The sequence below is a fragment of the Danio rerio genome, chromosome 12 (genome assembly GCF_052040795.2).
Source record: "Danio rerio strain M-AB ecotype USA chromosome 12, GRCz13ab, whole genome shotgun sequence".
Taxonomy (NCBI): domain Eukaryota; kingdom Metazoa; phylum Chordata; class Actinopteri; order Cypriniformes; family Danionidae; genus Danio; species Danio rerio.
In genome coordinates this window covers 23,913,633-23,930,109 of record NC_141032.1, presented here as the reverse complement: position 1 = coordinate 23,930,109, position 16,477 = coordinate 23,913,633, and the positions used below count along the sequence as shown (strand labels likewise).

At 35.9% G+C, this 16,477-nt stretch overlaps 2 protein-coding genes across 3 annotated transcripts; one reads left to right on the top strand and one right to left on the bottom strand.

Annotated features, from left to right (window-relative positions):
* Positions 1-77: 77 nt before the first annotated feature.
* mrpl27 (mitochondrial ribosomal protein L27) lies at positions 78-4,191 on the bottom strand. Its single transcript, NM_001020680.2, has 4 exons — positions 4,149-4,191; positions 3,658-3,783; positions 3,440-3,513; positions 78-443 (listed from the first exon to the last, which is right to left on the bottom strand). Exons 1-4 carry the CDS (start codon positions 4,186-4,188, stop codon positions 237-239), a joined length of 447 nt encoding a protein of 148 aa, NP_001018516.1. The 5' UTR covers positions 4,189-4,191; the 3' UTR covers positions 78-236.
* Positions 4,192-4,228: 37 nt separating this feature from the next.
* Positions 4,229-15,850, top strand: eme1 (essential meiotic structure-specific endonuclease 1). Of its 2 annotated transcripts, none has more exons than XM_087276176.1 (9): positions 4,229-4,266; positions 6,968-7,695; positions 7,862-7,989; positions 10,603-10,692; positions 11,066-11,190; positions 13,701-13,848; positions 13,947-14,062; positions 14,169-14,358; positions 15,521-15,850. In XM_087276176.1, exons 2-9 carry the CDS (start codon positions 6,996-6,998, stop codon positions 15,692-15,694), a joined length of 1,671 nt encoding a protein of 556 aa, XP_087132302.1. In that variant the 5' UTR covers positions 4,229-4,266; positions 6,968-6,995; the 3' UTR covers positions 15,695-15,850. The 2 variants fall into 2 exon arrangements, with proteins under 2 accessions (XP_087132302.1, XP_087132303.1); XM_087276177.1 differs by having other exon boundaries at positions 4,229-4,380.
* The last annotated feature ends 627 nt before the right edge of the window (positions 15,851-16,477 follow it).

Sequence of the window (16,477 nt, the reverse complement as noted above, 5' to 3'; positions counted from 1 at the left end):
TTCTTAGTATGAATTAATTTAAGTTTAATATTTTTATTGTATAGTGTGAAAGAAATTGAAGATTATAAAGCCACAGGTTACTGAGTAAACATGTTTATTAGAATACTACAGTAGCTGTACAAATAAATCATCATGTATATATTCCAGATCAATTTCTGAACACATTTGAAAGGAGACATTCAAAATGTTCCTGGTGGGTTGCCAGTTGACCAAGGGGAGGTTGAGAGAAGTCTTTTTTATACCATGTCCACTAATGTAAATTTATTTTCCTGTTTTGTAGGAACGACGTTGACGAAGGTCTTGTACAGAACAGCTCCCTTAGGAAGTTGTGGGATGTTTTCTCTGGCTTCAGCACTTCGTGGTAGAGGAACATAAACCTCCTTAGTATATCTGACGATACCATCCTCGAGGGCATACAGCGTTTTATTGGTTCCGATACCGACCTGTGATGACGCAAAATAAAATTATAATTTCTAAAAAGATTCCTTTTTAGTAGTTTTATGGAAATAAATTTTCGTATTCTGAGAAATGTAAAAACAAGCAACATAATGATATACAGGGGTTGGACAATAAAACTGAAACTGGCCATTTTAGTGTTGGAGGTGTCTGTGGTTCTGTGGCTGACGTTTCAGTGTTGGATGGCTAAATTTGACCAGCCTGGTTTCCATTCATCATTGATAGCACATTTCACCAGTAAGAGCAGAGTGTGAAGGATTAATTATAGCAAAGTAAAGCTGCAGTCACACTAGACTTTGTGAGTGCGAGATTCTGTCGTACGGGATTAAACAAGCTTATTAGACATTTAAAAAAGTGAGCGATTGCTCCATATTTTAAATTTCTGTCCAGAGGGGTCATGTTTTGATCCTCGACTGGTTTAACGCAGTCAAGTGATTCGATTTCCAAGCTTAAACTTTGCACCGCAGCAACCTGCGAAACTTGACGCATGACCCCGCGTTTCCGGTCTGATGCATTCGCGTGTGTGTATGAATGGAAGTCTATGGGAGAAAAAGCCCAGTGTGACCGCAGCTTTCACACCAGAGTTTGTGTGTGAGTCAGCACTGCAAAAGGGGGCGGGATTAAACAAGATGATTAGAGATGAAAAAATGTGAGCGATTGCTTTATGTTTTAAATGTCTGTCCAGAGGTCATGTTTTGATCCTTGATTGGTCTCATGCTGTGTTGACAACAGACGTGGAACACGCAGATAAATCGCGCTATTCGCGCGGAAATAGCCGCGTGAACATTTGAGTTTACTCGCTTCATTCGCGTGTCAAATTCACTTCATAACAGACGCGGATTCGCGTGTTGGGCAGGGCTTCTGTCTGCCCGAAGACTCTAGCTTCATAGCTAAATGGCTAACATAGATTTTATGAAGAAAATAACAGTGTTTATGTGCTTTATGAAGACTGAAAAACAGCGTCGAAATGTTTAGGGTCGTGTCTGAGTCCACTACATCCTTTCAGAGGTGCATCCAGCTCTGTGAGCTCATAAACTCCCCCAGAAACTTAACCTGGATGACGGAGGCTTTCAGCGGTGCTTCTGACTGAGCCAAGCCGAGTTTGATGAACTGTTCTACGTCACAATCACGCCCCCACAAGAGCAAGCTTCTGATTGGTTAACGCGGCGCGAATGTACGCTGAAGTTCAGATTTTCGAACTCGAGAGATTCAAAAAGGCGTCAAACGCACACAACGCTCAATTTGCGCCGCGCCATTCGCGTGTATTGCGCCGCAGGATGTCTATTCGCGCGTTTGCATTGACTTAACAAGTAAATCACTCGCGATTGACGCGCGTTCCGCGTCTGGTGTGAACGCAGCTTCACGCAGTCAATAAATGTGATTTCGCAGGTCAAAGTTCAGCAAGCTTGAACTTTGCACCGCATCGAACTGCGAAACTTAATGGATGACTCTGCGTTTCCTGTCTGACGCATTCGCTTGCATATGAATGAAAGTCTATGGGGAAAACAGTCAATTGTGACTTTACATGCATTAAGCTGCGGTCACACTAAAGTTTAAGCATGTAAAGTTCTGTTGTACTGCGCTACAAAAAGGGGTGGGGTAAAACAAAGTGATTAGACAATGAAAAAAACGTGGGATTGGTCCTATTTTAAATTTCTGTACAGTGAGATCACGCTTGATCTTAGTTTGGTCTCACGCAGTCACATGATGTGATTTCACAGGTCAGAGTTCACCAAGCTTGAACTTTGCAATGTACCAAACTGCGAAACATGTTGCATGGACTTGCATTTCCGGTCTGCTACATTGGGATGCTTATGAATGAAAGTCTATTGGGTGAAAAGTGCAGTGTGACCGCGGCTTACTGCGCAATTCTGTTGTACGGCACTTTGAAAAGTGGCAGAATTAAACAAGTTGATTAGACATTAAAAAAAAAAAGAGAACAATTAGTCCATATTTTACATTTCTGTACAGAGAGAGAGAGATCACATTTTGACCTCCGATTGGCCTCACACAATCATGTGATGTGATTTCGCAGGTCAGAAATCACCAAGCTTGAACATTAAAATGCAGCAAACTACAAAACATGTTGCACAAGCTTGCATTTCTGATTTTTCACATTCGCTTGCGTATAAATGGAAGTCAATGAACATGGCCAAGAACTTATACCCACTTTGTAAAGCCACTGTGAGATGTTTTGGGGGTGCGAGTCAGGAAATTTTATCCTCCACCAGTCTCATGAAATAGTCAGAATGCCTCAAAATCTCTCTGACCACGGTGCAGGACTTTCTCTTTCCCAAGACAAACTAAAGCTGTATTGGCTGCAAAAGTATGTCCGACACCTTACTGATGAATTATTGTGGCCCAAAACAAGGCGTTTCAGTTTCATTGTCCTACCTCTTTACAATTAATCCAATTCTAGACATTTAAAGGTCACTCATAAAATACTGTTATACTTTGTTAAATATTTCTCAAACACAATTATATTTTAAAAAGGTTCCAAAGCAACAATATGTTACATAATATCAAAGCATTGTTTTGGTCAGCAAATACATTTATATATTTAAAAAAAATGTAATGTAAAATACCTGATATAGCAAAGCTATAGCTATATTTCTAACACAAAACTAATTCATGTTAGTGAGTATAATGTACATTTATACACTTATATATTTATACACTAAGGTAGTGTTTCCAACTCTTCCTAATCAAACACACTTGAATCAACTTATTAGAACATAAGAAGAGACTCCAAAACCTGAAGTTAATGGGTCAGAGACATTCAAAATATGTACTGTTGGTTTGTCTCCATAAACAGGGTTGGGAAACACTGCACTAAGCAGTAGTCAGAAATTATTATTGTGTATACAATCTCTTTCGGCAATTTATTTTGAAGTGGAAATAAAAACAGGATGTCTTATCTTTGACACATGTGTAAAATGCAAAAATAACAGCAAAATACTGTAATGTATTAAAAACATCTTACATGAGCTCCGGGATGCCAGCGCATTAAACCCTTGCGTTGTGTTGCGAGGATGTTGCCTGCATGTACAAAGTTCCCTTAAAAGAAGCAAAAAATATATTAAAATAAAGGAAAAAGAAAATGAATTATAAAAACACATGTATACAAAGACTAGCAGTAGTAAAATAGTACACAAAATCATGTTATGGTTTTAATATCCTATCAAGGTCAACAGAAAATACCATCTTGTTTTTTGTAGCCGTATCTGCGACCAGAACTTTTTCCTCCAAGGTTTTTGCTGCTCCCTCCTGACTTTTTTGAAGCAAACCTTGCCAGTACAACAGTGGGCGTTTCACTGAACAGAATACCTGCAATGAAAAATAGCATCTAAATATGTGCAACATGCTGGATGACATTCTTCATTGATATCTGTTTGACAGAAATGCTCGTGAACTAAGCATCAATTTAACCTAAGTCTTAAAGATCTAAATGACCATGTACAAAATGAGGCAAATCGGTTAGGTTTAACACTTTGTTTAATGTTGATGTTGCAGTCAACACATGCTCAAATTGCAAATGATGTCTTAGCATGCCACTGTCAACTCACAGTCATTTCTGATCCCAGAAGAAAAAGCAGTCCGCTATTATTACGTCATCAGTTATTATTCAAATCATGTACACAGTACATGATACAATCCTAAAATAAAATAAAAAAACATGACATTTTACTTACATGATTTGGATCTCAACAGCAAGGACATGAGCGCCGCCATCTTGTATGACGTAAACGTGACGCAACGGGCGCGTTCCCGTGATCCTTCAGGGCCCGCGAACCGCAGAATTTGGCTGGGGTGAGTAGAGAGAGACACAAACAAAGTTCGCGAATGTTACATTTTTACAGCTTGAATAGATGATTTGAAAAGATCTGGAGTTGTAAGAGCAGTTGTACCTCTTCAATGCATATGGTTTGTGTTCTCAAGTTGGAAACGTTTGTTCTATGCTGCCTTTCTGTTCGTGTATGCCAATGTAAATTTGTCTGAAGTCATATCTGACGGTTCTTTTCATGTTTATGGCTGAATATTGCAAAGCCCGCACTGTTTTACTTATCCTGGTTTAATATCCTGTGTCGACCAAATAATCTTTTTAAAATTTTGTTGAATTAATCATATTTCCTTGATAAACCAGTAAAACATTCCACAGAGTGGACTGCTTAACTGGTGTTATCAGTCTCTCTAATATGATTCCGAATCTGCAATAAGTCAATTATAATAAGTTAAAGTTGATTTGATATTTGCACATTTAGACTTTCTCTTTAATAATATAACTTCAGAAAAGTATTCTTTGCAAACTCTAAACAGTGAAATCATATTAGCAGCCAGTGGCTATTAAAGTATATTATTCACAGTCAGTTAAATAGTGCTAATGGTATTTCAGAGCCAATATGTACAGTAGCCTGTCGCAAGTTGTCACTGACTCACTGTCCCAAAATGAACAAATGTACGAATACAAAAACAAATTTACCTCAATGTCAATTATAAGTTGCCTAGCTTGGTCAGGTTATGTTGAAACTGAGACTTGTGGTAAATGATTCACAGTTCTAATCGGCTAGCAATAGTGTGTGTGGTAATCTGTTTTGAAGTAATTATGCAAAAAAAAAAAAAATTAAAAAACAATTATGAGTTATACATATTATGAATGTTTAAAATGTTGCTGAAATTGTATTCAAACATTTATAATATACTATTATTATTTTTTATTAGTATTTAAGACTGTTTTTGTTTACCTGAATAAGATTAAAAAATAATTATATATATATAATATATATGTCTATATGTCTGTGCACTTTACCGCTAGGCTATTGGCACTGACCTGAATAAGATTTTTGCTATAAATAAAATGCTGTAACATTTAAAGTGCAGTGCAGTATTTTAACAAATTATAAATGTACTTACTTATTTATTTATTTATTATTATCATTAAAAAACATATATTATTAAACCATATCATGCAATACATATAGTGTGGCACATTCCATCTTGCAATTTGTCTCCATTAGGATAAATTAAGGGAATTTACAGTGCTCAGCATATATGAGTACACACAAATATCTCATTTAAATATTTTCTTTAGGATTTACAATATTATATTTGTGGATATACATTAGTTTAGTCAGTACTGAACCCAAATGTGGAGCCTAACTAACAAAATAACAAAAATAAATAATAAAAATAAACAAAATAAAAATCTGTAGCCCAAATTTATATGTTAGTGAAAATATTAAATACATTTTTCAAAAATATCAATAATCAATATTTTTGCTGAAATGTTTTTGTCATAAATCTTTTTTGCAATATTTAGCTTGAATTTAATTGTATTATCTTTCCATTTCTAAAGATGTTATGTGAATAAAATATTATTTTAATAAACATATCTGTTTAATAAAAAAGCTCTTTTTGACAAATGAGTTAAACTAGTAATTTGGATGGTAAAAGTACAAAAATGTAAAATTACAATCAATTGGTATTTTGCAACCGAACTTTGAGTCTTTTAACATGTCAACAAATGATTCTTGTCTAAACATGCCTGATAAGATTTTTAGGCTATGTAAGTAGGGCCGTGCGTTTTTTCTCATTTTTTCTTTTTTTTTGACAGATATTGTGATTTTATTTACGATTTAATTTTGTAGTTAAGCTTCAGTTTAATAATCTGTAAACCGTGGCAACAATTCTGCGACATATCTTAAAAATTACCTGTTTTTGTTTGGTGTTTGACGTTGAGACCAAAATATTCCCATATTACAACAGCAGCAGAAGCCATAATCCCACTTGTCAGCGCTTTTCTGTTGTTTGTTTTTTTATTTTTGATTGTGGGCTGAGTTCGGTTGTGCAATTCTGATTGGCCAGAACGAAAGTGTGCTCACTCATTTGGCTAGTAAGGCTTTCACACACAGCCAGTGTTCTGTCGATTTGTCAGACCTTGACACATGACGCATTATGCTACCCATCAGATTTTGCTAACAGTGTACATTTTAATGTGGATTAGTGTAATATGAAGTTGTAATATCGCCCTAACCTACCTAAACCCCAACCCCAACCTCAAAGCCATTAAAATACAGTGTTGGTAGCATAATCTGATGGGTAGGATAAAATGTCAGAATTTGCTCTGGGTGAAGGAGATTAACTTAACTATATTAACTATATATATATATATATATATATATATATATATATATATATATATATATATATATATATATATATATATATATATATATATATATTTTTTTTTTTTTTTTTTTTTTATTGCAGCCTCTTGCGATTAACTAATCGTGATGTTTCAAATTGCAATTCAATTTCAATTAATCCCACAGCCCTATATGTATAAATTGTACCCTGAATGCCAATTAGAGGGTGTCTTATGGTTAATATTTTTATTCTTAAAAAGTAAATTAAAAACAGGACACATTCTAATGGAGAGATTTTAGCTAAATTAGAAAATAAGTATTGTTAAGGCTGCTAGATAATAAACATTTTACTCTAACTTTTCTGTCAGACTACAGATTTTTGAATGATACCTCAGCATGACTTGCGTCAGCAGACCTGGATTCGTCTTAAGTGACAGTGAGTCGAGTGATTCAGAAGAGCTGCCTGTGTTCGATTTCTCTCAGTCACAAACCAGACAGACCAACTTGGTGGTTTTAGACAGTTCAGACTCAGAAATGGCTCCTGTTGCAAATCCAGTTTCATCTCTGGAGGTCCAAACTTCTGCTGGAGCCACTAAAAGTGATGTGCTGATGGTCAGCAGTGCCAGCGAGGATGAGGAGGAGCCCATGATTCCCTTAGCTGTGAGACTCAAACAGAAACAGTGTGGTCTGTCTATATCCGCCACCAATGCAGAACAGAGCCGGGCTTCCAATGCAGTTTCAAATGGATGTTCACGCCTCTTAGATGTTCCAGCATATCATATCAACCCTGAGGCCCAGCCAGTTCAACGCAACAAGATCAGTAGCAATATAACAAGGCATTACAGCTCAAACCATGATGCACCATACCTCACAAAAGAACCTGAAGCAGAGAATGGCACTTACCTGGCCAAACGCAAGAAAACCCCAGCAGAAGTGGAGGCTGCCAGACAAGAAGCCCTGAGGAAAAGAGCAATTCGAGAGCACCAACAGGAAGAGAGGGAGAGATTGAGGATGGAGAAGAAAGCTCTGGCTGATGCTGTGAAAGCCCTAAGGCCAGAGGAGTGCATCAAACACACGGTGGTGACGGTCGACCCTGGTAGGTGGCAGTGTTTGCCTGCAGTGCTCATCTCTGCTGTCACTGTTGCGTTCAGTGCTCTGTGCGCTTTTGATACTTTTCCCGAGTTGTTAAAAAGCACTGGCATGAGGTATTAAGGTGCATTTGCTGAATGGATTAGTATTGATTAGCTGTCTCTCCCCCATAGGTCTGTTGCAGCTGGAAGGTGGCGGCGCTCTCCTGACTTCCCTGCATGCCATGGGCTGCAACTGTGCCATAGAGAAGCAGTCTCTTCCTCGCAGTGTCACCTGGGCGAGACGCTCACCCTGCCCTCAGGCACGATATCTCTCTACAAATACAGTTTCACTAAAGAACTTTTAATTGCATTTCTTGTTATTAGCTGTAGGACGTACAGAGTAATGAAATTACAATTCTTTCTGACTGATAGGGCTGCACAAAAAATCAGACATTGCAATATTTTGTATTCATGCGATATATGTTACAATATAAATGCAACTACCCTAGATCAATTGAATAGCTCTATGTGGAAACAATTTATTAATATTCTATCTATTGGGATGATTTTTGTAGGGGAACAAAGCATGCATGAAGTGTAATAAAAAAATGTAATGCGATAGAACGAAGATAAAAGTGTAATAAACAGTGTTTTATGGTCTGCAGGGTATAGTATAATCATATTCAGGTAAAGAAATTGAAAAAAGTCTAATATAAAGTAACTGCAAAGAATTTACTATTTAAATAGTTCAATAAAATATTTTTTTGTTCAATTTACAAATAGTAAAATTGCTCGTGTCTAAAAGATTTAAACTCATAGCACTTAAAAACCTGTGCAAGTGATAAACTTTTACTCCATTATGGTTAAACATTACAGTAACTCCCCAAAATGTGTGTACTTTGAACTGGGGCAATATTAAATTCAATATATTATATACAGTTAATGGTGAGAAGATTTTTTTAACACATTTCTAAACATAATAGTTTTAATAACTCATTTCTAATAACTGATTTATTTTATCTTTGCCATGATGACATGAAAATAATATTTTACTAGATATTTTTCAAGACACTTCTATACAGCTTAAAGTGACGTTTTAAGGCTTAACTAGGTTAATTAGATTAACTAGGCAAGTTATGGTAATTACTATTGGGTAGTTATTGAATAATGATGGTTTGTTCTGTAGACTATCGAAAACAAATAAAGCTTAAAGGGCTAATAATTTCGACCCTAAAATGGATAAAAAAAAATTTTAAACTGCTTTTATTCTAGCCTAAATAAAACAAATAAGACTTTCTCCAGATGAAAAAATATTTTCAGACGAACTGTGAAAATTTTCTTGCTCTGTTAAACATCACTTGGGAAATATTTTTAAAAAATTAAAAGGAGGGGGGGGGGGGGGTATTCTGACTTCAACTGTACATGGTGGCGCAGTGGGTATCGATGTCACCTCACAGCAAGAAGGTCGCTGGTTCAAGCCTCAGCTGGGTCAGTTGACATTTCTGTATGAGGTTTGCATGTTCTCTCGCGTGGGTTTCCTCCGGGTGCTCCGGTTTCCCCCACAGTCCAAAGGAATGCGAAACAGGGGAATTGAATACGCTAAATTTACTGTAGTATATGTGTGGAAATGCAAGTGTATGGGCGTTTCCCAATGCTGGGTTGTGGCTGGAAGGGCATACGCTGCGTAATGACATATGCAGGATAAGTTGGCGGTTCATTCCACTGTGGCAACCCCTGATTTATAAAGGTACTGAGCTGAAAAATTTATTAATAAATATTATATGTAATTCTAAGCTATATAATCTTAACTCAACCTTGTTGATCCTACAATGTGACTATTGCAATATTGATGCTGAAACAAAATATTGTACCTACTGGCTGACATTATAGTTAGCATTGTACTGAAATTTTGGGTACTAAAAATGTTACATTTCTGCTCAGAAATTGTTTTGAAAGAATGAAATCATTTATTGTAACAGTGGCTTTTAAAAGGATAGTTTACTGAAACTTTTACTTACCTCAAGTGTTTCCGAACATTTGAGGGGTTTTTTTTTATGCTGTTGAACAAAATAAATTATTTTGAAGAATTTTAGAACAACCACCCACCAAGCAATTGTTGCCAAATGTCAGTGAAGTCCTAATAGACATCTAAAAAAAGGCCAAAACTAGACTAGTCATCAAATACACAGGAATGAATGACCACATGTACTGTGTGTCTAATATGTTTATTTGATTAAATGTCTGTTAAATTTTCACTGACAGCTGACATTTAACCTTGTTTTAGCCAAGGCATCCATATTTAGACATCTATTAGACTTCTTAAAAAAAAAATCCTGGGCATTGACATCCATAGTAGGAAAAACAAATACGATGGTTTGGAGGTCAGTGGTTTCCGGTTTTCAACATTTTTCAAAATATCCTATTTTGTGTTCAACAGAAAAATAAACTGCTTTGATGATTAGAATAAAATGAATGTAATTATTAATGATTGTAATGATTAAATGTGAGTAAATAATGACAGAACTGAGAAAACAGTGGCATGTTTTGACTGTTTATCATCTATTTCATGCACACATCTTGAATAAAAAAAAAATCCAGTTAGAATGTAATTTTAATCTATAATAATATGGATTCTTGAATCTATACTTCAGTCTTTTTGCGTGTGCTGTTTTTTCTGTACAAACCTAAACACTTTTTCAATTTCAAGTAATTGTTAAATGTTTTGTTAATGTTTATATGAAAGTGATTTAAATATTTTGTAGATTGTAATAACGGTATGTCTCATAGATTTACCTTTTAATATGGGACCTCATAGGATAGATTTGAAATATTGTCTCAATCCAATATTGCTCTTAGAATCAAAAGATTGAGAATTACTGATCTTAATTTGTTTATTCCGGGTTTTACAGTTCATTTTTATGTTTTATTTGCAGAGTGGTGAGATGAAGTCTTTTCCAGAGTCACATACTATCATCCAAGTTCCAGTGGATGACTTTGTGACCATGATTAACAGCTATTGCAAGGTAGGCAAATTATGCTCCAGCATGGTGTGATTTCCTATTGGGCCATCATAATGACTTAATTAACTATTAATAGGATAATTGTTTGATGTGCTGGATGTGCCCTTTGTGTATGATGTGGCAGCTAAAGATGAAATTAAAAAGAGTTTTTGGCCGAAAGGGCAAGAAGAGAACTAGCAGTTTTGACCTTTCCAAGAAGAGTCAGAGCAATTAAGGGTAATGAATATAATTATGGGATCACATCTCAATTATGTTAAAATGATCCACAAGCTCTTTATAATATGGCATTTTTTAATCTTTGAGAAATGCATGTCTTCAGAATTTTGACAGCCTTGGGATTTCTCTTCTGTGTGGGGCTTTTCGGTTTTTAATATAGAGGCAAAGCAGCAGTGTTTTGACTGATACTGGGATATCGCTGACTGCCTGGATACAGGGACTTATGAGCAGGAATCCAGGCAGATCCCTCAGTCTAGTTGTGATTGACATAGAGAAGTACTTCAGGTGAGTGACTTATTAAGAGTGTCAGTTTCAATGTGCATCCATTAACTTTAAGGAAATACAAGCTTTACTTATGGTATTAAATGGTATGTTGCTTTATTTGTCGTCTGAAGTTTTACATTAAACAGCAGGATAATTGAATGAGTGCTCTATATAACACTGAGATTAAAACATCTATTTTATTAGTACAATTAACAATATAAAGTTCTTAAAGTGCATATTTGTTTGATAAATGTGCAAACTCAAATGCCTTTGCATAAATTTTTGGGCATCGTTACATGTACTATACCCTTTATTAAGTGTTGTATTAAATTATTTAATAATTTTGTTAATATGTGGTTATATAGTCATCAGTGATGCGAATAACAACAAATAAGCGAATAATTATCAACGGCAATAATTTTTTCAGTAACAAGTAATCAAATGAATTACTGTTTCTCCCGTTAGAACGTCATTGCCGACAATAAAATGTATTGTATTATAATTAAGACCACTGAAGCAGTTTTCATGCGAGCAGGGTCTCTCTTAGTCGTAAGACCACTCTTTCTCTGGGGTGGGTGTGTATGTTCAGGGCTGGGGTAGGACACAACCAACCAGTCATGATGATTGGTGTGTTTGAACGTGGTGTAACTGAGAATCAAAGTACATCTCCATCATTTGCCAGTCAGAGGCAGGGTAGTGTAGGTGTGTACACACAAGCACATGCACAGTCAGTCTGCACACCAACGATTAGCAGTCAGAAGGATGGCGAATCCGACAAGTTCAAAGGTAGCTTTTGCAAAATTGAAATATAAGCACTACTTTTCCCAATTTTCCAATATTTATTATGATATGTTGAATTTAATGGTTGTCTCTCACAACAACATTAAAATAGTGTAGATTAGTATATTATAAATGTTTTATATTTATTTAATAGTCTTTGTCAAATATTTATTATTTTCCTTGATAATTAGTTACTTGTATATATGTGTAACCCTGTTACTAACTCTGTTACTATTTGTGAGAAGTAACTATAACTAATTAATTACTCTTTTAAAGAAACATGCCCAACTCTGATAGTCATTCACTATTAACATGTTTTTGTTGCTTTTATGTACAGAAAATTGCACAGAAAATACTTTAAAAGGATTGTCTAGGGCTGCACAATTCTGGCTAAAATGAGATTTATGATTTATTTTGCTTAAAATCAAGATCACAGTTTTCTCACGATTTTGTAGTTATAAAATACGGTCAATATGAGTAGGCTATTATTATTGTTACTTCTCAAATACATGGTAAAAAACACTAATAATACTAGGCCTATGTGTAGGTCTACTGTTGGTTAAAATGCTAAATTTTGCATAGACTTGGAATGATGGACTTAAACAGACTTTAGATGTGTCATGTTTGTTAATGCACAGTAAAGTGATGACATCAGATTGCAAGTATTCACATTTGTGAAGTTGAATTATTATGTTTGAGATATATGCCTGTCATTTGTCATTGAGAATATTATTAGACCATTTTGTCAGTGGTAAAATGAGACATTTGTCAGATCAGATTTGTCATCTGATCAGATTCCCTCTTGCATTATATTAAATATTATAGGCTAGTTACACTGTACCCAGTAAACATTTATTTTCATGCACAACAAATGTGATATGATCATTTAAATGATATGCACGCCGGTTTCATTTTCACTGCCGAGTGCAGCTCATGTCATGGCTGCCTTCACTTTCAGAAAAAAACATACATGCAAATCATACTTTCTACATGGTTTCCAAATGATCGCTCAGTGCAACAAACCAAACGTTATTTACAACTTTATTACCTGTTATTTACAACCTATAAAGGTTCTGTTCACTAAAGTAGACATCATTGGCAGGCTCGTGTGATTTTTGCAGCCGCGAATACATTATTACATTAAGACAGAAATGCTATTTTTTGGTGAATTATATCTTATAAATACAGTATGCAACACTTTTAACTCCATTCGGATTTGGCCATGTTGCTGTGAAGACTTGTGCAACCGCCTTCTCTCCTGACCTTGAAAATGTAATAGGTTGAGTGGTAGAAAAGCTGAATTAAGATTGTGTGTAGGGTCGAATCGAGATGGCAATCTGTTTTTGAATAATCGTGCAGTCCTCCAAAAATTTAAATGTACTCACCCTGAAGTGATAACAATCCTTTAGGAGTTTCTTTTGTTAAACACAAAGGAAAATATTTTGAAGAAAGCTGAAATCCTGTTTCCATTGAAGCCCATAGTAGGAAAAACAATTACTATGGAAGTCAATTTTTATAGCTTTGTAATATTTTTCTAAATATCTTATTTTGTGTTTATTAGAGGAAATGAACAAACTTATAAAGAATTAAAACCATGATAATGGTAAATTATGACATTTTACGTTAAGTGGACTATCCCTCTAAAGGCAAACGTATATTAAAATAAAACTTAGCATGAAGCATATTATGTTTTGTTTTGAAAGATCTAATGAAAAGTTTTATAATTGCTTACTTTAAATGCACTTTTGCAGATCCCAGAATTCAAAATGTCAGAAGAAATACCGTGAGGCAGTGCTGGGCGAGGAGAAGAATGTGGGACTTCAGGGAGGGCAGAAAAAGAGAAGAAAGAAAGACGATATCAATCAGCTTCCTGAGGTCTCGCGAGTGCAGGTGGAGGAGGTAAGCTGAACCACTTCATTGGCAGTCGATATAAATTCATGGCTGTTTTTGAGGTCCTCTGCTTCAACTCAGCCTTTCTTCCCTCACCTGTCTATCAGGCTTTGGTAGACCTGCAGTTGCAAACCGGGGTGCAAGTTCGCTTCCTCTCTACCTGGAAAGACTTCACTGATTATATTACCATGTCAACCAAAGCAGTAGCTGAGGCGCCGTTCAAGTGAGTGGGAAGCCACAGTTTCCATATTTATCGCTTACCGTCCAGCTGCATCTTTAGCTACTGTGGTCTATTTCTTTCTTACTTCATGAGTGTTTATTCCTTCCAGGCGGGAGCGAGAGAAGACGGGATTTACGTTTTGTTTGGAGAGTGAGTGGGCTGGAGGTCAGAAGGTAGACCGCACAGGGAATGGCCTTCTGCAAGTTTGGAAGAGACAAATACAGCAGTTGAACCGCGTCAGCCTTGATATGGCCAGTGCTATACTCAGTGCCTACCCCTCTCCTCGGCTTCTTGCTCAGGTTAAATTTGGTTTTATTCATGAAGTCAACCTTATTTTCTTTTTCCTTTTTTTGCTATGTTTCCGTCCAACTAATTTGAATGCACATTTTGGAATATTGCTTAAAAATGCTCAAAAGAAACACCAAGATGCACATAAATTTGGAAAATGAGTAGAAACTGGGTAGAATAAACTTTTTATTCGAAAAAGAAATGCACATAAACTACAGTGGAAACGCATTTACCATATGAATTGTAGCATGAGCATTAAAAAAGTCATGTAATGTGAACAGGTCATGTGATAACAAATATTTGCACAATTGGGCGGCATTAATGGACAAATCAACAGACCAACCACATTGTAAAATATCTTAAAGTTAGTAGTCAAATTGTTTCGGTTTTATTACCTTTTTTATTACCTGTTTTGAGCACCTACACTACAAAAGCAATTCACCTTTCTCTTCTGAGGTGAAATATTTAAATTCATTATACAAAACAAAAAGGTCCACAATGACTTCTTCTACCATAGCAAATTTTCTTTTTGATATTTGGCACTATTTTTTAGGAAGTGATTAATATGTTCTCTTGGACTCATTAAATGGAAACAGTGATTTAGTTGCTAATGTTTATGTGATTTACCAGTTTTGTCTAATTTGCATATTTGCATATAGACATATCTAGTGAATGACATTTAGACCCAATCCCAATTCTACCCTTTAGCCCCATTCACTTAACCCCTAATAATAATTTCACAGTGTTTTACTGTCATGCTTTTAAAAAACACTAAATTTCGCTATCTGTAATCCCCAATAATAACTCCTGTATAGCAGTCCCACAACAATCCCCAGGTCGTAAATGCACAGAACAGTTACGATCTTATTGTTACATTATATCGTTATGTTAACATAATACATGCCTTCAGTGATTTCCTGAAGATAAATACAAAAAAATAGCACAACTGGAATAAATACAGTAGTCATGATCATCAATCTTATATGAAGCAAGAGATCACGGTGTTGTATGATGTTGTGTGCAGGGGCTGTAATGGTGTCTCATTTCTTAGGGGTACATTTTGAAGTCCCCTTCATTCTGTTTCTAGGGCCAAGAGGAAGAGCAAGGGGCAAAAAATAGAATTGTGATTGGGCCTTAGTGTGAAATCTCAGGCTTTTTGTTTGTTACTTGCAGGCATACACACGGTGCAGATCTGAACAGGAAAAAGTTGGCCTGCTGTCAGACTTACTCATTCGTCGTGGAGAGGGTGTGACATCTACAACCCGCAGAGTCGGTCCAGAACTTTCCAAACGAGTCTATCTTATGATGACCTCAAGTGATGACCAACAACCCCTTGATTCTGCATGATTCTTTAACAGTGTATAAAGACAAATGACAAACTAATTGTTATATTTGACTTACATTTTATTGATAAGCTATTTTGATGGACTTCATTTAAATATTCTACATTGATTTGTTATTATAAATGGTTTCTATTAAATATGTCTTAAAGTACCTTAAAAACATTTTACTTCATCAAAACTAGTTTTCCTCTTTCTCTACCCTCTCTACACTTGACGTGAACCTTGAAACTTTTTTCTTTCCTAGAATGCTGTTTGAGTTTTTTGTTCGCTTCATCTTCGTAGCAAATAACCTTGTTAGACAGAAGTCTTTTCAAACTATTTCTTTTCACACATTTGGAGGTTTTTAAGACCCGTAGCTTAAACCGAAGCAGTTTAGTTTAGAAAGAATTCCCTCTGTATTATATTTACATGTTTTAGCAGCACCAGACAGGGAATTGTTAATTGAAAAAGCAACGGTTTCAGCCTTGGCTTTTTTCCTGTTTAAGGCACTATTGCAAGCCTTTCGGAACCAAAATGGCCCCTTGAGCACACCATACTCACTGTCTAAGGACTGTAGAGGCTCATGGCTCATTTCCAGCACATTAGAGAATGGCACCTGACCAAGGAGTGTCTTGTTGCCTGAAACGAGCAGTGGGGTAACGAGCCGTTAAATGTGCTTAAGAGATGAGCTGCATGCTTCATCCCAGTCCCTGAAGGCAGTATTTCCTCTACAGTTTTAGGGATGGCATAACAAACTATGGGCTAGTAGGTGTGTGCTTGTGCCGAAGGGAATAAAACCGGCAGAATT